Raw genomic sequence first — 21,618 nt, 5'->3', positions numbered from 1 at the left:
GTTAATTATCTCTTTATTCCAACCCAAGTGGCCTCTGACACACAGAGATGGTCTGCTGGTGAGAGCTGCTGAGTGGAGAGGAGCATAGATCCACACTGTGGAATATTATTATTACTATATTAATAATGACATATGTATTTTTGTTTTATTGGCCAGATTATTTTATATGTGGGTTTGACATAACCTTCCCTAAAGGTCTCCCTGTAAATTCCGCCGTTGTGGGATTAATAAAGGAATATCTTATCTCATCTTATCTCTATCTCAAATCATGGGTGAATGAACACAACAATATTGTTTTTAGCTGTTTAACACATAGTATTAATCGGTCAAAATGTATTGCTGGTTTACGGTAAATCATTAACTGCCACTTCCAAGGCTTAAAGTTATGAAATAAGTGATGTCAGAATAATTGAAGGTGCTGTCAGTTTGTTTTATAATTCAATGTCAAACAAGTCGCTGCAGGATTGGTCTCCAGGTGGCATCATCACTGTTTCCTGTCTAGGAATTGCCACACATAATATATACATTTGATCCTCTCCCTGTTTATGTTACAGGATTACAGATTATTGGGATATTGGATTGTGTGAGCAGTTTGGCAGTGTAATCAATAACAATGTAACAACTTATTTTAGCTTTTAAGTCATCTCTAAAATGTAAATAATGAAGTACAAGTACCTCATAATTATACTGAACACAGCACTTAGAGAAGTATGAAGTTAGTTTTGTATGTCTGTATTTTAATTGTATTCTCCTTTGTCAGCAGACTGAACGGAGTGCGGCCCCTAGCTCTCACTGCACAGAGGTCACTCAGGTCCACAGATGACGAAGAGGTGAAGCCGGGGCCCATCAAGTTCACCACCAGTAAAGCCAGTCACAGAACCTGGAAAGTTGAAGGTTCCATGGGGAGCCAGTTTCAGCTGCCTTGGAGGAAGATCTTACCCGTCAGCCTGTTTACTGTTAGCTTCCTTCTGTGGTGTTTACTGAGAGGTGAGACGGACACTGATACAGGGCTGGAGAAGAAGCTGTATGAGCATCTTCCTACCTTATCTGATGAAGAGCAAGCCCCAAGATGATTTAAGTCACAACGTGGGACTTAAAATGAATGTTTATCTAAGTTATGGTGTGTCTAGTATTTCTGGCTGACTCCACTGAAGCTTTAGTGAAGCAGTCCAGTGCTATGGAATATTTTTTTACTTGAGTTCAACTTTTCAGTTATTTGGCAATGTGGATTAAAATGCCTTGAAGTCTACTGGGTATGTTGTCTGCCTGTATTGTAGCTTTGATGTATACATTTAGGTGCATAGTTTGTTCTATCATCAAGGAGGGTTCACATTGAATCATGATCATGGAAAGTCTTGTCAAGTAGTGTCATGTGCTTAACATGAAGTTTTAAAAATATTGGTACTTAAATTACAAGCCTATGAAGCGAGTGTAGGCCCTGGTGCCTTAACTTCATAGTCAACGCCCAAAAGTTGGATCTCCCAGCCTCTAGTGTAAACCTATTGTCTCTACAAATCCCAACTTTAATTGGAAACTATGTGAGCAGTGTTACTCCTGTAAGTACTTATGATGCAAATGGACACAGGAATCAACTCAGGCAGAAAATTTGAGGTAGCGGAAAGTTTATTTACAGCACAACAGGAAATCCTATGACATGCACACACAGGATTAAAAAGGTACAGATTCTAAAATAGGATTTGCAAACCTGAGAAGGGCAGTGGAATATTTTGTGTTTCAGCATTTACAGATATGATGCTCTATTCTACAGTGAATAGGACAGCTGAGGAGAAAGTCAAGAGTGAAATGGAAAAGTACAAAAAAAACATGCCTGAAACTACAAATGACAAGGTGGTAAACATGCTGGTAATAGTTCAAGATTTACAAAACAAACCCCAGTCAGTCCCTCCCCCCCCCCATCCCACTAGAAATTTAAAATCCAATCATTTATGCACGCTCTCCTCTAATTCGCCTGGCCAGCTGAATATCCTTGGGCATGATTGTAACCCTCTTTGCATGGATAGCGCACAGGTTGGTGTCCTCAAACAGTCCGACCAGGTATGCCTCACTGGCCTCCTACACAGGGAAAGAGAAGGTACATTTTTAACAAATGAGCTAGAATACGTCAACTCACTACCACCACCACTACTAATTAGTTAAGTTCAAAAAGTGAAGTGCTACTTCACCTGCAGAGCCCCAATAGCTGCACTCTGGAAACGCAGATCCGTCTTGAAATCCTGGGCGATTTCCCTCACAAGGCGCTGGAAAGGCAGCTTTCTGATGAGCAGCTCAGTGGACTTCTGGTACCGACGGATCTCACGCAGAGCAACAGTACCTGGCCTAAAAAAAAAAAAAAAGGACATGCTGCCATTAAGACCCCAAACAAACACAAATGCTCATGTTCTCATTGTAGCAGTTTCATTCAAACTGCGATATAAAAATCAGCTTTCCAACTATTCCCAGTGACAATAGCAAACTGCCATCACTGCCATCACTTGTGTACCTGTATCTATGGGGCTTCTTCACTCCGCCGGTGGATGGCGCGCTTTTCCTGGCAGCTTTAGTGGCCAGCTGCTTCCTCGGCGCCTTTCCTCCGGTGGATTTACGAGCAGTCTGCTTGGTACGAGCCATACTTCACCTGCACATTTGAAAACACAAAAGATGGGTCACACAACAGATTAAACTTAACTTAAGCCAGCCATAGTGTTCCTACTTAACGTTTACTGAACCGAATTACAGCTAAGTATACACAGTAGCAACTCTGCCATTGAAACCCAGTGTTGACCCATGTCCTCATTAAACGATAAACACAATTTTGATAAAACATTTTTTTTTTACCATAACCGCACCAATAAGTTGAGACAAGGCAAAACACTGACAATATCACGGTGCCGCCATTTATCGAGCAGCTCAGGTACAACCTCCGTCCATACAGCAGTGGGTTTAATTTAATAATCAGTCCCATCCAAAGCACCGCCACCATTAAGCTACAGGGGACACACACGTTTCTTTGCTGTCGCTTGCGAGCAAATTTAAAGCTAGCATGGACGGTTGCAAAATGGCGCCAGCTAGCCAACACTGGGGTTTACACCAACAGCAAAACACTGTAGCCGTGTAAGCGTGTACAATATACAGTCATACAAGCGAACTAAACCTTAAAAGATATGTAATTATAATACTATAGTCATCCAGGTAGGCGAAGTTTGAACAGTGCACCTTAGATTTAGCCAACAGTTAGCCAACCGGCTATAGCGCGCGTTTTGTTGTCAATAGGCTGACGGTTACGGCTCGGTCAGCTGCATTTCAACGCGTCCAAAGAACCTGGTAATTTACGTCCGCCACATAATTAATGACTATTCACGCTAAAAGTACAAAAACATAGTAATAGTAGCATTAAAAGCGCTCACGTTACCTTGTGTTTATTTTTCCGGGAAGACGACGTCCTCTTCTGGCGTTACGGTCGACTATGTTGACGGGAGGCAGCAGGAGGCGGTATTTATACTCTGAGCCTTAGGTCCCGCCCCCGAGCCTCCGTGATTGGTCCAGTCTTGAAAATCGAATGGTCTGTGATTGGAGGAAAAAAGGAGGCTCTGGAACAAGAAGTGCCTTTTTTAAATTGAGGTATCTACATGTTTTTACATTCATTCATGAATCCGAGAGTACTTCTTCGTCTGCATAGTTTGGGCTTCAGCTTTTGGTTTATTTGCTTGTCAAACGATCGAATATCGTGCTCACTGATCAAATCCCTCTCTTTTCATTAAAGTGAACGAAAGCAAACAATGCTGCCATGCTGATCAAAGGACATGTTATGTCATGTGTAGAAATGTGTATGTTCCCCCTCATTCATGGATAGGGAAGAAACGTGATCATTGGCAGGTGATGGAAAGAGGATAAGTCATAGGTCATGTTGACACTGGGGACATGTTCTGTTTGGGATGCAGTTTCAGCACAAGCCAGCTGTTTTTAGAGACAGTAAAATATATTTGGCCATAGTCTGTAAGGATGACAAAGAGCCTAAAAACGTCTTTACATACCTTTTTGGGGGGAACCACAAGCCACATTGTGGAGATAGAGCACAGAAATCAGCATCATGTTTCTGCTGACAGAACCTGGATGCATCAGTGTGTTTAATATCACACACCGATGGTGTCCTTATTACTTTCTGAGCTCAACATCTGTTCAGGGAAGTCCTGGGGTCTGGTCAGGCATCAGACAAAAGGCCTATAGGACACAGGCAGCCTGATCCTTTGAGCCTGTGTTGGTGATTCAGAGAGCGCTCATCCACCACCAGCCTGCTGACAAAATCAGCTCAGCTCATTGTCCAGAAAATGACCCTTTCCTGTTTCTCTCAAGTCTTTATTAGCATATAGTGACTTCAGACGTTGTGTATCCTGTTCACTGGTGTCCTCTTTATATTGCTTACACCGGTTTTAGTTATCATATTTGATACTATTCTTACTATTATTTCATTTCTTGTACTTATTTGCACAATTCTCTTGACCTTTTTTGTTATTTCCAACTATATTTATCCCTACCAACACATTTTGATTGTTTACTTTTCATCTATGAAAATCAGTCTGTAAGATCTGTGTGTGCATTTTATTGTTTTTAATTACATACAAATCGACGACTCGTGTGTGTGTATGTGTGTGTGTGTGTGTGTGTGTGTGTGTGTGTGTGTGTGTGTACAACACTGAGCGGAACGACTAGCGTTGGGGAAATGTTACCAGATGGACCATATTTTCCAGTGACACCGGTGGTAAGTGTCTGAGCACAGCACGATTTAATGAAACCAAGAAGTATTTTTATAATGTTGGTCCAAACGCGCGCCTGTTCCGCTGAAAGTGTTTGTTTGAAGCGTCGAGTTAAATAGTTCAAACCAAATGGCGCCTTTCAGATGAAAACCTGCAACACTGGAGGGATCAGCATGACCGAGCAAAAGCTAATGTTTCTGGGTATTATTATAATTTATCTACAAGTCTTACGCAGCCTGAGCTAAACACGTGTCATAAGGCCTTCGCTGTGGTGTGTTATTGGCCTCATTAGGGGGGAAAATGTGGATTTAAATTTTAAGCTTGTCTGAAAAAAAATCCCCAATTTGATTGAACAGAAGCTAACCTGGTGCAGTAGTGTGCTTAAATGTTTTCATTGATCTCATACATTTGTTTGTATCTGTTACAGTTTAAGTTAGAATAAGCTTTGGGGTAATTAATGCAATTAAAGTGTAAGTGTCTTAATGTGTGTTGTTTCATTCATCAGATATTGAGCCCAAGTCAAACAGAGACGACCGAGCTGAAAGGCCCCTCTGGACTCGCACTGACAACAGCTTCAGATTTGACTTCCACACAGACAACTCTCCAGCACTTCAGGAGGAAGCGCCTCCATCATCAGAAAGGACCGAGCCATCAGAGAGAAGAATATCCTTCGCAGGACAGGCCTCTGCTTTTGCCTTCAACTTTCAGATTCCTCCTGTTACACCAGCAGAAAACATGGAGACGGCGGAGACCCCAGACACCTCTTCTCCGGGCAGCCGACGGTGCGTCCAAGAAGAAAAGCCTCCCCTGCCGCAGGAGGTCAACTCTCCGCCTGAACCGCCAGTGCAAACAAAAGCCAAGAAGAAGAAGAAGAAGAAAACGCCCTCAGATGGCAGCGAGCCGCAGCAGAAGCCGAGTTCAGCTGAGGGGAGTCCGAGAGGCGAGGACACAGAGCTGGTTGGTATTTATATTTTCCTTAAAAGTAATCATGGTGGGCTGGGGTTCAGTAGCTGAGCTGACGTCCAAATGTGTTTCAGAGTGCAGAGGAGCAGCTGAACAAACAGCTGGACTGGTGCATCGAGCAGCTGGAGTCAGCAATGAGGTCCCAGAAGGGTACACCGAAGCAGAGTATGTTGACCTTACACATCATGTGACATGTTCACACGTGGTTGGCCTCTTCATGTTAAAGGTCCCATTTTACGCTCAGTGTACTTTTTTAATGTCCTCTCAACATACACGTGTCTTCCTGGTGTGGCTTATGACTGCCAAACTATGAAAAAAAGTCCTTTCTCTTTTTCTCCTGCTCCATCTTTCAGTTAAGTTGAATTGCTTTGAGGTGTGACACCTTTATTATTTCCTCCCCACAGAGGAGGAAGCCTCTCGTGCCCTGAAGACTCTACGAAGCTCCAAAGCTCCTCTGGTCAAGAAGAGGCAGGTAATGAGAGCCATGGTGGGAGATTACAGGAAAAAGATGGAAGAGGAGAGAAACAAGCAGTACAAGATGATCCAGAGTGGTAGGTGGATCTGAACAGTGAATATTACTTGTGTGTAATAAGAGCCTTTCACTGGAGGCTAAAGTGCTGTGAATTGACAGGTTTCTCCATCCCCAACAGAAATTGCATCAGCTCAGGTCAAAGTTGTGTCCGATTTCCCAAAAAAGTGTGTTTTCCACCGGAGAGCTGAAGTCAAAACTCAGACAGCGACCTTTCAGGAGAACCCCCAACAAACTGAAGCCCAGGATTCAGACCCTACGTCACAGACTCAACGGGTCACATCAGCGTTTGTCTTAACTCCAGCAAAGGAGGAGTTTCGCTTCAATTTTCTGTGATTTGTACCCTGAGGACACGCCTTGCCATGCATCATGACGGACAGTCTGGTCTGAGTTGTGTGATGGAAACCAGAGAAAGCACACGAAACCATTGGGCTGCATTGGGGAAAATGGAAGAAAAGAAAACTCAGCACTCACAGTGACAATGGTAATATTAAAAAATCTTTAATTGCTGTCTGCTTGTGCCATATTTCTAATAAAGCATTTTGTATTTAAGTTCGGATGCGTTGTTTTTACTTTTTTTTTTTTATTACTAGCGCTAATCATTCCTCAGCAGCAGCTACTACATTGAGACCAGATTGTGACTGCTGAATGTATTAGTTTATCCAGAGTTATGTTTTTCTGGGTGAGGATCAACAAGGTTAAGAAAGGTCGCCTGCTTCAGATTCAACATGCCTTTACACCTGTCAGACCTCTAAAGGTGGAGTTGGCAAGCCTCAGTACTAAATATCTATTGATAACTTCACCCCTGAAATACATTTCCCAGTTCAGGAACAAACACTACAGTGTAACACTACAGGATTTTTTTGTTCTTTTTGTTCATCTTAGTGAATTTTAGAGGTGAGAGGAGATGACAGAATCCATATTCAAAGTATCCATATTTTTAAAACAAATGATTAAAGCTGGAAAATACAAAGATTTTTTTCTGTCTTATCCCTGATCTGTTCTTAAAGGATTCTTTGAAGGGTCCTAACTAAAACACTCATGTCCTTCAGCAATTACAAACTGTAACAGTTTCCTACAGTTTAGGATGGCACTGGCCTCTCATTACTATATACAGTATATTAGTGCATCATTACTATCAGAATCAGAATTACTTTAATAATCCCCAGGGGGAAATTGCTTTTATATACATATTTTTTTATATACAGTATATTAGTGCATCATTATTATATACAGTATATTAGTGCATCAGTATTATATACAGTATATGAGTGTATATGCTGTTAAAGAAAAGTTCATTAGCTTTCAAACAGGAAAAGGGAGGTACATGGTTCAACACGAGCCCATTTGAGTGTGACACACAAAACAAAAAAGTTTCACCCGCTGAGAAAACAAACTAACGCCTCTGTTGACTGTAAGTTTTTAACTTTAGACACACAGCTACACTCTAAAATATCTCTTGGCTCATGTTACCGTTTGACAGCTTGCTGTGGTACTTTTATTCGTAGTTTATAAGGTAACAGGCGTGTGATGAGAAAACTTACTAGACTGTCGTTATATTCACCAAGCTAACGTTGAGCTAGCTAACAGAGCAAAGTTGGTAGCTACAGCTGGTGACCATATAAATCAACACAAACCTTTAAATAATGGCAAGTCATATAGTATGTTTTGGTTTTAATCCTGTGTTTATCACAAGCTAAAGCCCCCAACATTTAACGACTGTGTGATACTGAGCCTTTTAAGTGTAAATCCGATGTTTTAGTGCGGAACATTTCATGTTTGAACGTCTGTTTTCAGGCGAGGAGGGACGAGTGAAGAGGTAGGAAATGTCTGAGCTGAGTGACGAAGCCAGTGAGTCAGAGCAGCTGGGTGCCAGCCTCTCCCTGTGGCTGGGTGACAACCTGGTGCGGCCTGAGGAGCTGGATGTCCCCCTGGACCTCCACACCGCCTGCTCCATCGGCCAGTACGACGTGGTGGCAGAGAGCATTAAAAAGTGGGTGTCTAAGTAACAGTCCTATCACCAGACGTGTTCCTGCCGTCCACAGCCTTTGTGACACATTTTCTCTATTGATTACTGTGATCCTCTGTCCTCTCAGACGTGAGGTGGACCTGAATGGCAAGAACATCGGAGGGTGGACCCCACTGATGTATGCGTCTTACATCGGCCATGACAACATTGCAAATCTCCTGCTGGAGGCTGGTGTGAATGTAAATGCTACCAATGCCAAAGGATTAACCCCCCTGATGCTGGCAGCCAGCTGTGGGAATGAAAGTATCGCATACTTTCTGCTTCAGGTACAAAACGGCTCTGACAGTAACAGCTCACACCATGCTGTGTCAGTGGGTTGAGATGGGTTTAATCTTTTACTTTTTTTAAGTCACACTGTGACAATCAAAAACAAATCCTGCCTATAAAGTCGGATAAAAAAACTACAAGTATCCTTCAAGAACAGGAACGTAAAACAGATGTGATTTATGATTAATGGGCTAAAATGTGCAAGCCCACCAGCATGGTCCTTTTAACCAAGGGGTAGATCATAACCAGCAACTTGTAAGTGAAGGAAACTTGCTGATGTTTGATTTATGGCTCCATGTTTTAAGCCTTAGTTACTCCTAGTATGAACGGCCTTTTGTTTTTCTTACTCCAAAAGCAAGGTGCTGAGTTGGAGCTGAAGGACTCTCAAGGCTGGACCGCTCTGTTCCACTGCACGAGTACAGGCCACCAGCAGATGGTCAGGTTCCTGCTGGACAACAATGCTGATGCCAATGTCAAGTGAGTGACTTTCCAAAACTACCTCAGCACTCACTCCTTTCAGTTAGAGCTTTTCATTACTTTTCCTTTCATCAAAAGGGAACCAGGGTCTGGTTTCACTCCCCTGATGGAAGCTGCTGCTTCTGGACATGAAATCATTGTTCAGCACCTGCTTGATCACGTGAGTAGGTTACCATTCACAAATGTGCTCTCTACTCGTCAGAGACAGAGAGACCAGTGAATTTCATGACATGAGGCACAGGAAAAAAAAGGCTGATTGCTCTGCTCACTCAGAGGTAATGCCTCATGATTCTGACATCTGTTTTATTTCAATAATTAACAGAAAGTTAAAGTCGATGTCCGCAACGCAAAAGGAGAGACCGCCCGTGCCCTGGCCATGATGTACGGCTACACCAAGATCGTAAGCCTCATTGACTCTCGTTCTCCAAGGCTCAAACCCGGTAAATTGAAACAGCTCAACTTCTCATTATTTATTTTAGCAAAGCATGTTGTTCTTTCCTTTTCTTTTTTTTTGCTAGCTGATCTTTCAGTATACATGTGTGTATTCCAACTTATCAGGACACTTTGAAGACCTGAGCTCCTCTGAGGACTCGGACAGCGCACCCCCGAGGATCAGGCCGATTCGAAACCGAGCTAAAGGCGTTAGCATCCATGATGGGCCTCAGGCCATCGCCAAGTTCCGAGTAGGAGGCACCAGCAAACTGTGTGGTAGTGTCACATAAGACGTCCAGTCTGCCATCCTGTATCCATACTGGTCACATGTTAAGACTGAAGTGATGCTTTGGTCTAGACGTGCTCTTTTATACAAAGTGGTCTTGAGATAACATTTGTTATGAATTGGCACTATATAAATAAGGATTGATAATTGATTGATTAATTGACTCTAGTGGTATCTTCAGACTGTGCTTCAAGGAGGTTGATTAGCACTGAATGACTGAGGGATCAGATATGCTGAAGCACTTTGTATGTTGAGATTTCATCGCAAAATGGGATCAAAATTGTGCAATTAAGCAAGTAAAAAAAAAAACCACTCAATCACTTGCATGCTGCGATTCATTAGTAAAGTCGTTTAATACTGCTTTCCTCCTCACAGAGTCTCCTGCGGTGCCGCCAGGCTACATGACATTTCGTGACACTGGTGAACAGAGTGAGGGCATCTGCTACCGTGACGTGACTTCACCCATCAACGAGCTGGACGGCCAGAGCAACAGCAGCAGAGGTGAGACATATCAGCTGTGTTTAGCGACATCTGAAATAGTCACCTGCAGCTTTGGTAGAATTGCATCACAATAAATACTGTACTTGGTGTGATCATTGATAAAAAATAATGTCCTTTGGCATCTACCACACCAACTACTTTTATATGGTACCACCACAGATGACAGTCCATTCTTTGACAATGACATGCCTACCATGAGGAGTAGCAGCAGCAGCAGCGAAGGCCTGCCTCATGTGATCGGCCTCAACTGGGAAGGCTCTGTGGAGAGTAACGAGGTGAACACGAGAGCACAGAAATGATTCGACCCAGGTCCAAATAGCCAGACAGCCACTGGTCCGGTCATTCACTATAAATAATGATGATAAATTCCACTTTAGGTCTGAATCACATTATTTGTAAACCTACTTAACTTGTATATTTCAGTTTTATATTATTATTATAATCAGCTTGTAGTCAGTTTGGTTAGGTGTAGATACCAAAAGTACTTGGCTAGGTTTAGGAAAAGATCGTGGTTTGGGTTAAAATAATAATGAATCAAATCAAAGCAGGGTACATTAAACACAAAATCTACTCATTCCAACATACACCTGCAAATAGCATCTGCCAAAATGATTTGGAGTCAAACACCAAATTTGTTCAGCTATCGCAGTGAACACATCACACCTTTCTGCTCCAGGACTCTGACCAGTGCAAGAAGAGCAGCTCTCGAAGAGTAAATAAGGGTCATCACTCCAAAGGCAAGAGTCGGCATGCAAGCAACGATGCAGCTCACTCCAGTGGTGCAGTGAACTGTGGGATGAGGTCGCATGCTGGTCCTCCACCCTCCTACACTGGTCCAAAGGCACGTCTACCTTACTTCCTGATGTATCTGTAATACGAATGTATGCGTGTCTGTAGTTCATGGTCAGTTTCTATGACCAGCTCTAAAATCTTCTACTCCCTTAGGATCTGGCAGAGTTCTTGGAACAAATTGGCTTTTCGAAGTATCTCCCCTTGCTTGAGGAGCAAGACATTGACCTGCGGATATTTCTCACCCTGACTGAGAATGACCTCAAAGAAATAGGGATCACGTAAGAGATTTCAGGCCTCTCTCTTAAATTTAACCGAGGACACACAATGTGTATTTTTAATCGCATGAAATGCTGAATCAGTCTTTGCTTTCCAGATTGTTTGGACCCAAGCGTAAAATGACCTCCGCTATTGCAAGGTGGCACAGCAGCGCTCGACCAGCCAGCGATACTCTGGAGCAGGCTTATGCTGACCAGCTTGAGGCTGAGATGCAGGAGATGGCCATTCAGCTACACAAGGTAGCTACAAAGCAAAAAAAAAAAAAAAAAAAAAAAAGCCACTGTAACCGTCGTACAAATACTTCACATTTTTGACCTTTCTTGACCAAACTGAAAACCTTTCACCCACATTTAACTCTCCCTGTACAGCGTTGTGAGGAGGTGGAGAGCCTGCAGAGCCAGGTGTCCCAGGAGAAGGAACTGCGTACCGTGATGGAGGGATGTCTGATGGAGGACAAGATGGCATGGAGGAGGGTCCATACCGAGCTGGTGGAGAATCACCGGCTGGTTCAGGACATGAGCGCCAAAATGGCGGAGTCCAGGACTTGCCGCACTCAACTGCTCTCCTATTGCACTACTGATGGGAACAGCAGCTCTCACACTGGCGTGGAAGATAAAACAAAAGGTGACAGTAGTGTTAAAGGTGAGTTGAGGTGTCCCATGTGCTGGATAACGCCTTTAACATTTAGTGGCTTTTAAAGAAAAGGTAAAAACTTGACTTCTCCTTGCAGTCAGGGAGGGCCTGACACGCTCCAGTGTTGTAGAGCTAATCAAGAAGCTGGATGCTCATGATGAACAGCTGGGTAAGATGGAGTGACGCTCAGTGGTTCAAGTGGTTCTCTCTTCAGTGGAGTCTAATGCTAATGCTGCCGTCTGGTTGTGTAACTATTACAGTGGCGACTCTGCAAACCGTGCTTCAGAGTCTAAGGCGACTGAGTGCCCCCGAAAAAGTCTCAGATAGCTGGGAACGGCCTTAACCTTTTCAGGTGAGTGCTTAGAACAAACTCTCATTGAATGGACAGAATAAATGCTGGTGGAGCTCTACAGCTGGTGAAACAAGTTAAAATAACCTGTGCTTCTTGTCTTTGAAGAGGCTGATGCCAATATTTGACGGAGGGTGATTTAACCACCTGGAACAATCTCACTGAAATGGGAGAAGGCCAAAGACGAGGCTGGCCCTCTCGGGTCAGAGCAGCTCGGGAAGTTAAGCGGCTGACCTGCTGCTCCTCTGGGACTGATCGTGGACCAGAGCTCGCCAGATGTGGACACGGCCAAGGACAGTGGCAGCTACTGCAGGGAAATGACAAACAGGCAGGAAGGGTACCCGGCCCTCGCACGCTTGTGCTGGTGTGTACTGGACCCCTGTAGTTGGGTTATGGAAGTGCACAGAGAGGAAGAGGAGGAGGGACTGATTGTGGATCAGAGGTGGGACTGATTGTGGATCAGAGGCTGTAATACTGTGAAGTATTTGGAAAAAAAAACAAAAAAACTGTACTCCTCCTAAATGAAATGTGGTTTAAATTATGTTCATTCCAAGTCTTAATAATAGCTGAAGTTAAAATAAGTAGTTAAAAGTAGTTCTGCAGAGCAATACTCTTTCCATGAAATCTTATTTGTATGCTGTTGTAGGTGATTGAAAATAATGTCCTGCTGAATGCATTTTAAAGAGTGTGAAAAAGTGTGAAACCTGTCAGTTGATAATTTTACAGAAATACATTATCTTACACCAGAGAAAGTATTTTCAATCCATTGTACTATGATTATGTGGACAATTGCATGTGAAGACGGAGAGTTATGAATAAAATGTTAAGATTTCATAATCAACACATTTTAGAACAAAGAAATTGGATTTTTTCAAAACAAATATCTCACAGTCCAATTTTCGATATCCACTCTGTGGTGAAATTAAGTGTCAGGTAAAGATTTGGTGGATTGTAGCTACTAAACATGATGATATTCACCCTTAAATCCGCCGAGATTTTGGTCTTGGTTGTATTCAGACCTGAATTAAAAGCTTGCTGCCTCACAGTTGAGGATGAATACTTACATAATGTGGCCTTTTTTGTTATTTAAATGTATTTCATAGTGTAATCAGATAGGTGTATGGTTATGTGGACACACGGACAAAAATAGAAATACCCACCAGCAGCATTAGTGCTGGAGAGTTAGGAGAGATTTTATGATCAGTTATATAAAATGTTTCAGAGGCCAAGTAACAGTAAAATGTCATTACAACAGAAATAAGGGTGGAAACAGCTGTTTCACTAGTGCTTAAGAGAACTACTATGTATGTTTTCTCAAAAACATTAGTTTGGAACTTGTTAAATGTTGCTCCTTTTTGAGAGGTAGCAGAAACCTACAAAATTATTCATGACATGAAGGTACCTGTGCATCACTGATATTCTACACTTATCATTTGTCAGTGGTTTCTTTTTTTCACTTTTTAACAGGATTTATGATGCTCATTGGCCTCTGCATTAGCACCTGTGGAATACTTCGGGACATTGATCAGTTATTTTAAAGCGTCTGTCTCTTAAACCAACCCTGAATATTGCTCGCCTTCACTCCTGGACGTGCGATTCCCCGACACTCCAGGGCCTGTCCAGATTAGTCCAACTGATGTGGTCAAAATGTTAATTACTGACATCACAGGGCAGTTCAGTGCAGGCTGAACCTCAGGGTCAGGGAGTCTCCTTATTGTTGGGATGCCCTCATACGGAGAACATGTGAACCGCTCTATTGTGCCCACAGACATGGCGGTGAATCACCGTGATGGCAGCTGCTGTTCAGTAACAACCTTGGAGTCATATGGGTGTTGGCAGAGTTTAGCTTTAGCAGCTGATCAGATTGACCTGCAGGTTATTAAATAAGCACAGACTCCGCCCACCTTGCACATTGCTGCTCTGCCCTCATGACTGACAGGACAGCTGTAGATTTATTAATGAGAAACTGAAAAACTACTAGAGATGACTGAAGTGCCAGTGAGATGAGCAGCCGTCAATAAAACTGCAAAATCTTGATCTTTTCTGTCCAGTACCTGTGCTACTGTTAAATTTGCATTTTTAGTTTGTGTGTATTCACAAATGTGGGAAAGACGAGATTGTTTGTGCTTTGAAACTCCCAAAGCACAAAAAATCATGTCATATGTCGTACAGGAATGGATGACAAACACTTGTGATGCTGAGTGTCGTCCAGAATGTGAATGTGCCCAAATAAACATAATCCATGCTGAGACTGGACTGATAAAATACCTTCCACATCTCAGTGATTAATTTACACAAATCATGACGGTCTGCCAGCAGAACTGACAACTAGATTGTAAAATCCTCCAATCAGCTGCCATCAGGCCACACAGTACTGGGATGTAACAGGATAGTAACAGTCACATTTCACTCAGGACAACGCTGTCCCGTTGAGGTTTGTCTGGACAGAAGGCGTCTCTGTTGGCCTCTACACTTATCTGTTGTCTATCTCACCAGTAGTGCGCTATACAAACTATGACAAGCAGCACACATTGTGTCTAGCTGGTGGACTAGAGGCTAGAGACATTGGTGGGTTCCCAGATGGGATTTCTGGGCCCCTGAGAGTTGAGTGCGGCTGGAGAAAATGAATAAGTAGTGTTCTTTCCTTTCACAAAGATGCCCTCTAGCAAGACTTTTTTATCCTGACTGCTCTACTGGAACAGCAGACGAGAGCAGTAGACAGGATGCACTGGACGGCTGCCAGGTTTGGATATGTGCAGCAGAATGAATGTACGACACTCAGTGCAAGTTCAAATGAATTCAGTCCACACTGACTGCGATCCATCAGAAAAGCTATGTATGCGCCGACGGGAAGCTCAGCTGTTTTCTGTTAAATGTTGCTGAAAAATAGACTTTGCTGGTCCAGGAGGACTTCAAGTGCCACCTCAATATGTTTTACTTGAATAGACAGCTATTTCTCATATAAATTAATTCAACATTATCTACAATCCTTCAAAGTCAGTTTGTACAGACATTAATAATCCACTTTAGAGGAGCAGACAGATCTTCCTGCACAGCTTTCAGGATTTTACCGAGGGGGTTAAAAACAATGTAAAATGCAGCAAGTGTGAACTCACAAAAAAATAGTTATGTTCTTGGAGTATCCATCGTAACATTTGCTTATATACAAATTCACCAACTCAAATACAAATATGAATTGACACGTGATTGTGTTTGCTCTTGAATGGCTGTCCAGGAGAGCGCGTATAAACCTCCTCCTCCTTTAGACTCCGTGGATCCAATCTTATTTCACTTCAAACACACACAGAACTGTCCATCTTTCCACCGTGACAAAACACTCAAGGCCCATGTGGAGGAATGAAGGCATCTCGTTCGTCTGTGGTGTTGTGTGTGTGTGTGTATGATCCAGGCCGGTGCGAGGTCGTCGTTTCCGACTCCCACTGAGCACCAACTGTGTGAGCAGAGGTTGTGATGGGCTCAGGTGTACTCACACAGGTGCCCGCAGCCAGCGGGGCAGTGGGCGCTGCTCTTGAGCCAGTTCATAATGTGTTCCAGATGTCCACCGTGGCTGCAGCCCTGACACCACACAAACAGTCCCTTCACCACATGGTGGCACACTGCACACACACTGGCACACTGGTGGCACCTAGAGGAGACGTGTAGGACGATTGTCAGGACTGGTTTCATGTCAGGATTAAATAGATATTCAGTGCAGAAGTTCAGTTAAAGACACCAGAATAAGCAGCGGTCCCAATCACAGCATCGTCTAGTACACAATACGCACTAAAAGTGGGATTTGTTGTTTTTACACTTTGGTTTTCATACAGGTTACACAAACAAGGTACAACATGTTAATAAGTGAGCTTTACAGTTGCTAGTAGGTGGACTTTGGACAGAGCCAGTCTGTATGCTGAGCTAAGTTACACTTTGGTACAAACATGAGAGGGGAATCCATTGTCCTATTATTGAATGTTACGTTCTTTTTCACAAAATAGACTTTAAGAGAAGTAAACAAGTAGAAATAACTTAATGGAAGAGGATTTGTTTGAAATGTTACCTGCAAGCAACCGACTGCCTTGTGGTAATCATACAAAACTACGACAAACAATTTGACAATTGAATGTATGTATAAAAGCACATGGTTCTCTAAAGGTAAATGGTGATGCAGGGTTCATACCTGTCGCAAATCCAGCCCTTGTTGCTCATTGGCCGCTTGCAGTTGCTGCAGTTAATGTGCAGCGTTGTAGACGCCTGATTCAGGCAGGTGATGGCGCTGCATGTGCTCAACTTGATGACCTCATTGGACACGTTCCACAACTCGAATCGCTGCAGCAGGTCTATGTAGGACATGTACCAGTGCTCCTGAAATGGAAACACAACTCGTTCAGTGTTTCCTAACTGGTCTGTTTAGGTAACGTTTTTACAACTAAGGGCCATACATATGGTCTAAATCTAAAATGTTTGATATTTGTTTCGGGAACTATCCTAACTTATCTATAATAGATTATTGAAAATCAAGTCACAGTGTTTATTCTATCTGACCTGGGTGAGATCATCAATCTCTTTACGAATCCGGTCTCCCATGACGATAAGCACGGACACGGCCATCTGAACGTCACCCTGCTCGGCGTAGTAGCTCAGCATCTCCCGCACGATGGGACAGAAGAAGCTTGCCGGCAGATGTGGGCTGAACAATGACTGGGAAATGGAGATGAGCGAGAAGGACTCAATGGGTGTCAGACAAGTGACTTCCGCCTCGTTGCCGCTGACGTGCGGGGAGTCGGCCTTGTCCTGCTGAAGGTGCTCCGGAGCAGAAGGGTTATCCATGATCTCGTGGCGCAGCTGAAAAGCCTCCTGGGGCAGCGTGTACTCCTGCTCCTCTGTTATGACAAAAGGAGATGATATTACACAAAAGAGCGCTGAGCACAGAGGCAGCTATAAATAGGAGTTCCTGATGTAAGCAACTCTTTAGTTTCCTCAGAGATGGGACTGTGACTGACCTGTTTGGTTGTCGTGCTCCATAGAGTAGAGGTCATCGTCATCTAACTCAGCATCACCGAACATATACTCAGCCGGGCCCTCGCTTCCCTCTGTCTCCTCATTTTCTGAGGGAAAATTGAATGGAAAAAAGAATATTTAGACATGTTTTGAATATAATACAAAGAACATAGGGTGAACAAGACTGGTGAATTTTTAGTAACATGGCCACTCTCACCTTCATTATTATTGCTGATGTGCGAGTTCCCAGGCTCCAGGTGGATGTTGTCCTGCCTGCTCTCACCTTTGCTGCGCTCCAGCCTGCTCTCTGTTCCCATCCCTGAACCCATTTCCTTCATGCTGAAACTGAAAGCACATTCTGCATCAGCATTGGATATCACTCTGTAAATGACCACTGTTTTGTAATGGCACACTAAAAAGCTCATTCACCTGTTCATTAAAGGCAAAGTGCCCAGTTTACTGAGGTTGTGGTTTGGACCGGGTGTTGTGAGGTTTGCTGGGTCAGAGAACATGATTCTCAACATGGTCCATGTTGTGGAAACCTTTGTTTTGTATTAAGGTAAAAAGAAGTTATTCATAACACATGCCAAACACAATCTCAATAGCAAATTAGTAAGTTTCTGAAAAAGTATACGTGGAGCATGGCTACAATTTCATTATCACAATAAAATATAAATATCCATTTATGATTTTGCTTATCACGTTTCACTTTTAAATCATGCAAGAAATAACAATGCTTTATCTTTATTATAAATCCTTAAAATAAAGAAGTTTATCTACTCAGTTTTGTGAACTGATGCAAGCATAACAAGCAGTTTGAAAGCAGATGAAACGACTAGTCAATTAATCTATTAGTCAATCGAAGACAGAAAGAAAAAATCCTTGACTCATTTTGATTAACAATTCACTTATTAAGTCTTTTTGACGATACAATTTCTGATGTTCTTCGCATTCAATGATAGTACTGAATATTTTTAAGTTATGTGATTTTGGTCAGACAAAAAAAAAAGCCGTGGTCCCCAGAGCCATGGGCTCTGGGGACAGTTTGTACAATTTGCTGACATTGTCAGACCAAACGATTAACTGTGAAAGTAATCGGTATTTTAATAGATCATAAAAATTATTAATTAAAAAATTAATTACTTTTCTGGCAAGTAATGAGCAATTCATTATCTTTAAGACAAGTAGCAAGTTAATGTGATCGTTGTAATCCTTATTCTGTAGTAACAATAATTACTTTATATCATAATCTGTCCACTTATATTGACACTAAATGTCACTGGACTATTTGGAAAAAACAGATAAAAACGTAAAAAGTGCAGAAGTGTTCCTGCATTGATCTGTCTGACCTGAGGTCTTTTGAGCTCCTGGGCCACCTTGGCATTGTGATCACACAGCTCAGCAAACGGCTTCCCACTGAGGAGGTAGAGTTGTGCTGTTTTGACAAACCAGTCCATGCGGTTACTGTCCAAGTCCGTCTCAAAGACACTAAGAGCGCTGGAAACATGGGCAAACTGTTCTGTCGGGTCGGGCTTCTTGAAGAAAAAGATGGGGTAGCGGCGGTCGCCTCCGGGGTAAGGCTTTCTGTTAGCGTCACTGCTGATCAAACTCTCCTTGGCTGCAAAGGCCAAGTCACCAAACAGTCCGAAGCACAGACCCTCGGGGTTGGCCTTGTCCACGGGACGAGTGGCGTCCTTAAACATGTGTTGGTAGAGTGTGCTGTCCTTAGAGCCAGAGAGCAGGAAATGAGGGTCATGCTGGTGGCGCCACACAATACCGGTGGTCACATCCTTGTGTTCCTCAAAGGTGGCGAAAGGAATGAAAGGTCTGCGGACATCCCACACGTAGATGTTGTGATCCACCATCATGGAGCAGGTGGCTAAATGGAACTTCCTCTCTGGCCGCCACTTGACCCGTGCCACTGAGGCGATCGTCTGGACACAATAGACCTCCTTGGCGCGGTTAGTGGTCATGTCCCACACTTTCACCATCTTGTCCCTGCCTCCGGTGGCCAGCCATCCCCTAAAATGGAAATGAAAGGAAAAAGCCATTAAAAAATGACAATAATTAAAACCCGCTGCTGTATGACCCATGATACTTTTAAAAGTCACTTTCTTTTACCTGTCATCGGGGTGCCAGTCGCAGCAGAACACAGGGCCAGTATGGGCGGTGAACATTCGCTCATATCGGTCCGGCCGCCTGATGTCCCACAGCTGGACGTTGCCATTCTCAAAGGATGCAGCAAAAGTGAAATAATCCTTCATGCTGAACTGGACGTCTCTTACACTTTCTGACTGACCTAGAAGAAAGGGAGAGGCGAGAAAAACCAACAAGGATATTAAGCAATAAGATATAGTTTAAATACAGTAAAACCTCAAAACATTACTGATTTTATTTCTTCAATTTTTATCGCATTATTTTCTACCTGAGAAAGTGCTGACAGACTCCTTCTTGCGCAGGTCGAAGCACTTCATGAATCCATCCTGTGAGCCACTCAGCAGCATGTAAACCTCAGTGGGGTGGAAGCACACCTTGTTGACAGTGCGTTTGTGCTCAGTAAACAGCTGGTCCTGCTTGTTACGAGAGGGTTTTCCCAGGTTCCAGGTGACCACCGCCCCGTTGGTGGCAGCCGTGGCCAGCAGGTTCTCCTCCATCTGGTGCCACATAACATCCGCACAGCTGAAGTTGAGGGAAGGTTTGCGGCCGACCCGAAGATTCAGCTTCTCCACAAACTGTTCCTCCTCCAGAGCGTAGATCTTGAAGATGTTGCGGCCAGCGACCACCACCTGCGTGGCGTCACGGCACACGCTGATGGCGTTGGCGGGAGCGTCCAAGTGGCAGAACATAGTTCGGCCACTGACGGCACTGCTGCTGAGGGCTGTGGTAACCCGTGACATCTTCTCCATGTTCCTGGTGCAGACAACAGTGGTTTAACTTGAGCTCAGAGACAATAAAAAGTGATGAGATGCATCAGGTGAACTGTAAAATTAGTTGCTACTTTTACGGCACTGCTGTACAAGGCATCTGAGCAAAATGTGGAACAATTTAAGGCAGTTCAACAATCCGCCAGAAGGTGGCACTCAAGTAAAATAACATGTCAGACTTATGATGTGCTTGGTGTAGTGGGCAGGAGAGGTGGCAGGGTGTAACAAAAACAAATCAATGCACAGCAATATACCTATCTGAACATTTTAGACAATGAAACACAGTACTTACTTGGCGAAGACCTGCCCGCCTTGTCAGTGTCTGCAGCAGCACAGAGTCTTCTTCATGCGCTCCCATGAGAGCCAACTTTCTACAGAGAAAGATTAGCATGTGAGCAACACACAGCATGATGCAATCTGGGTTTAGAATAAAGACTGATATTTTACATCTATTGCAATCAACATTAACAAGTATGTGATGATAATCATCTGTTATGTGGGCAGCACTTCTTACACACAGACGTGGAATCTAACACTGACTGAGGTATGCCTATGTGGCATTGACTTTAAAGTGAAACATAGTTACTCAAACAAACTGCGGATCTTGTTTTCTTTGAACTTACCAGATAAAATAAGGATATTACAAGCAACAACACCGAGTGGGAAATATTTTGCCGCATATATTTCTATAGTAGTATAACTACTATACTTACTATATTAGTACAAACCCCTTGGGATGCACCATCTCATTTTCAAGCCAAAACCAAAACAGGCAGTGTTATAGTTTAATAGATAATACTGCAGATGTTTGTTTACCTCGTGTGTATTTCTTGTCTATTGTGCTTGTTGACTAAATCACCTTCTACCTCGTGCTGGTAAACAAATAAGTGATTAGTTCTCAGGTGAAGCCAAGAGTGGACCCAACAGTGTGTGAGAGACTAACTCAGCCAAATTACATGAGCATGAACACACCTCAGATTATCTACCAACACCACTGTCCTCAACCTCATATTATTAGCTTAATTTCATGCTTTATCTGTGGTTCAATTTACACTGAAGCAGGTTTAAATTGGAGCATGTATGTTCGTTGGCTCTCTCACAGTGTTGACTTGTGTTGGTTGTAAATAGCTAAACTCGCTGTGCAGTGCTGCCTGCACCATAAACATGACAGGAATGTCATGCTAATGCTAGCAGCTAACCTAGCACCCGTGCACTTTTGCGGAGACGAAAACATGCGAGACACAAGTTTTACAAGCACGTCAGAGAAACTGAGAAATGTCAAACAAGTGTATCCTATTTGGTAGCAGGTAGGAAACTCTGCACAGTCAATAACAAAGTATTTCAGCGGACAAACCTTCAGAAACTGTTCCTCACTGCTTGTGCCACCGGAAATAGTACGTTGCTCTTTCGT

The 21,618-nt window shown here is 43.2% G+C and overlaps 4 protein-coding genes across 5 annotated transcripts; 2 read left to right on the top strand and 2 right to left on the bottom strand.

The window, feature by feature from the left end:
- Window positions 1-1,605: 1,605 nt before the first annotated feature.
- On the bottom strand, window positions 1,606-3,468 carry h3f3d (H3 histone, family 3D). The gene is made up of 4 exons (XM_070851605.1): window positions 3,410-3,468; window positions 2,501-2,635; window positions 2,184-2,337; window positions 1,606-2,073 (listed from the first exon to the last, which is right to left on the bottom strand). Exons 2-4 carry the CDS (start codon window positions 2,626-2,628, stop codon window positions 1,945-1,947), a joined length of 411 nt encoding a protein of 136 aa, XP_070707706.1. The 5' UTR covers window positions 2,629-2,635; window positions 3,410-3,468; the 3' UTR covers window positions 1,606-1,944.
- A 1,340-nt stretch (window positions 3,469-4,808) lies between these two features.
- On the top strand, window positions 4,809-6,795 carry c20h8orf33 (chromosome 20 C8orf33 homolog). The gene is made up of 5 exons (XM_070852079.1): window positions 4,809-4,952; window positions 5,257-5,708; window positions 5,789-5,879; window positions 6,119-6,265; window positions 6,365-6,795. The coding sequence occupies exons 1-5, from the start codon at window positions 4,895-4,897 to the stop codon at window positions 6,577-6,579; spliced, it is 963 nt and encodes a 320-aa protein (XP_070708180.1). The 5' UTR covers window positions 4,809-4,894; the 3' UTR covers window positions 6,580-6,795.
- A 788-nt stretch (window positions 6,796-7,583) lies between these two features.
- anks3 (ankyrin repeat and sterile alpha motif domain containing 3) lies at window positions 7,584-13,314 on the top strand. The gene is made up of 16 exons (XM_070852353.1): window positions 7,584-7,657; window positions 8,041-8,236; window positions 8,340-8,538; window positions 8,895-9,016; window positions 9,095-9,176; window positions 9,339-9,456; window positions 9,575-9,724; window positions 10,110-10,235; window positions 10,395-10,510; window positions 10,912-11,076; window positions 11,181-11,305; window positions 11,401-11,542; window positions 11,672-11,945; window positions 12,034-12,105; window positions 12,197-12,288; window positions 12,394-13,314. The coding sequence occupies exons 2-15, from the start codon at window positions 8,070-8,072 to the stop codon at window positions 12,277-12,279; spliced, it is 1,941 nt and encodes a 646-aa protein (XP_070708454.1). The 5' UTR covers window positions 7,584-7,657; window positions 8,041-8,069; the 3' UTR covers window positions 12,280-12,288; window positions 12,394-13,314.
- A 1,053-nt stretch (window positions 13,315-14,367) lies between these two features.
- wdr24 (WD repeat domain 24) lies at window positions 14,368-21,600 on the bottom strand. Of its 2 annotated transcripts, none has more exons than XM_070852483.1 (11): window positions 21,562-21,600; window positions 20,500-20,578; window positions 19,709-20,193; window positions 19,405-19,582; window positions 18,633-19,305; window positions 17,713-17,825; window positions 17,501-17,628; window positions 17,286-17,390; window positions 16,828-17,165; window positions 16,463-16,647; window positions 14,368-15,931 (listed from the first exon to the last, which is right to left on the bottom strand). In XM_070852483.1, the coding sequence occupies exons 3-11, from the start codon at window positions 20,187-20,189 to the stop codon at window positions 15,763-15,765; spliced, it is 2,370 nt and encodes a 789-aa protein (XP_070708584.1). In that variant the 5' UTR covers window positions 20,190-20,193; window positions 20,500-20,578; window positions 21,562-21,600; the 3' UTR covers window positions 14,368-15,762. The 2 variants fall into 2 exon arrangements, with proteins under 2 accessions (XP_070708584.1, XP_070708585.1); XM_070852484.1 differs by having other exon boundaries at window positions 20,500-20,574; window positions 21,562-21,581.
- Window positions 21,601-21,618: the final 18 nt, after the last annotated feature.

Source organism: Pempheris klunzingeri, chromosome 20 (assembly GCF_042242105.1).
Source record: "Pempheris klunzingeri isolate RE-2024b chromosome 20, fPemKlu1.hap1, whole genome shotgun sequence".
Classification (NCBI taxonomy): domain Eukaryota; kingdom Metazoa; phylum Chordata; class Actinopteri; order Acropomatiformes; family Pempheridae; genus Pempheris; species Pempheris klunzingeri.
Note: the sequence above shows the minus strand (reverse complement) of the source record. Positions and strands in the feature narration are given on the sequence as shown.

Excerpts from the sequence above, each read along its gene's own strand:
- h3f3d (XM_070851605.1), bottom strand. The coding sequence starts at position 2,628 with ATGGCTCGTACCAAGCAGACTGCTCGTAAATCCACCGGAGGAAAGGCG. Across the intron at positions 2,338-2,500 it reads AAGAAGCCCCATAGATACAG|GCCAGGTACTGTTGCTCTGC; the intron begins GTACACAAGTGA and ends TTTTTTTTTTAG. Across the intron at positions 2,074-2,183 it reads CAGCTATTGGGGCTCTGCAG|GAGGCCAGTGAGGCATACCT; the intron begins GTGAAGTAGCAC and ends TTCCCTGTGTAG.
- c20h8orf33 (XM_070852079.1), top strand. The coding sequence starts at position 4,895 with ATGAAAACCTGCAACACTGGAGGGATCAGCATGACCGAGCAAAAGCTA. Across the intron at positions 5,709-5,788 it reads GAGGCGAGGACACAGAGCTG|AGTGCAGAGGAGCAGCTGAA; the intron begins GTTGGTATTTAT and ends AATGTGTTTCAG. Across the intron at positions 5,880-6,118 it reads GAAGGGTACACCGAAGCAGA|AGGAGGAAGCCTCTCGTGCC; the intron begins GTATGTTGACCT and ends TCCTCCCCACAG.
- anks3 (XM_070852353.1), top strand. The coding sequence starts at position 8,070 with ATGTCTGAGCTGAGTGACGAAGCCAGTGAGTCAGAGCAGCTGGGTGCC. Across the intron at positions 8,237-8,339 it reads GTGGCAGAGAGCATTAAAAA|ACGTGAGGTGGACCTGAATG; the intron begins GTGGGTGTCTAA and ends CTGTCCTCTCAG. Across the intron at positions 9,177-9,338 it reads TTCAGCACCTGCTTGATCAC|AAAGTTAAAGTCGATGTCCG; the intron begins GTGAGTAGGTTA and ends AATAATTAACAG.
- wdr24 (XM_070852483.1), bottom strand. The coding sequence starts at position 20,189 with ATGGAGAAGATGTCACGGGTTACCACAGCCCTCAGCAGCAGTGCCGTC. Across the intron at positions 19,306-19,404 it reads GACTGGCACCCCGATGACAG|GGGATGGCTGGCCACCGGAG; the intron begins GTAAAAGAAAGT and ends TTTCCATTTTAG. Across the intron at positions 17,391-17,500 it reads CATCAGCAATAATAATGAAG|AAAATGAGGAGACAGAGGGA; the intron begins GTGAGAGTGGCC and ends ATTTTCCCTCAG.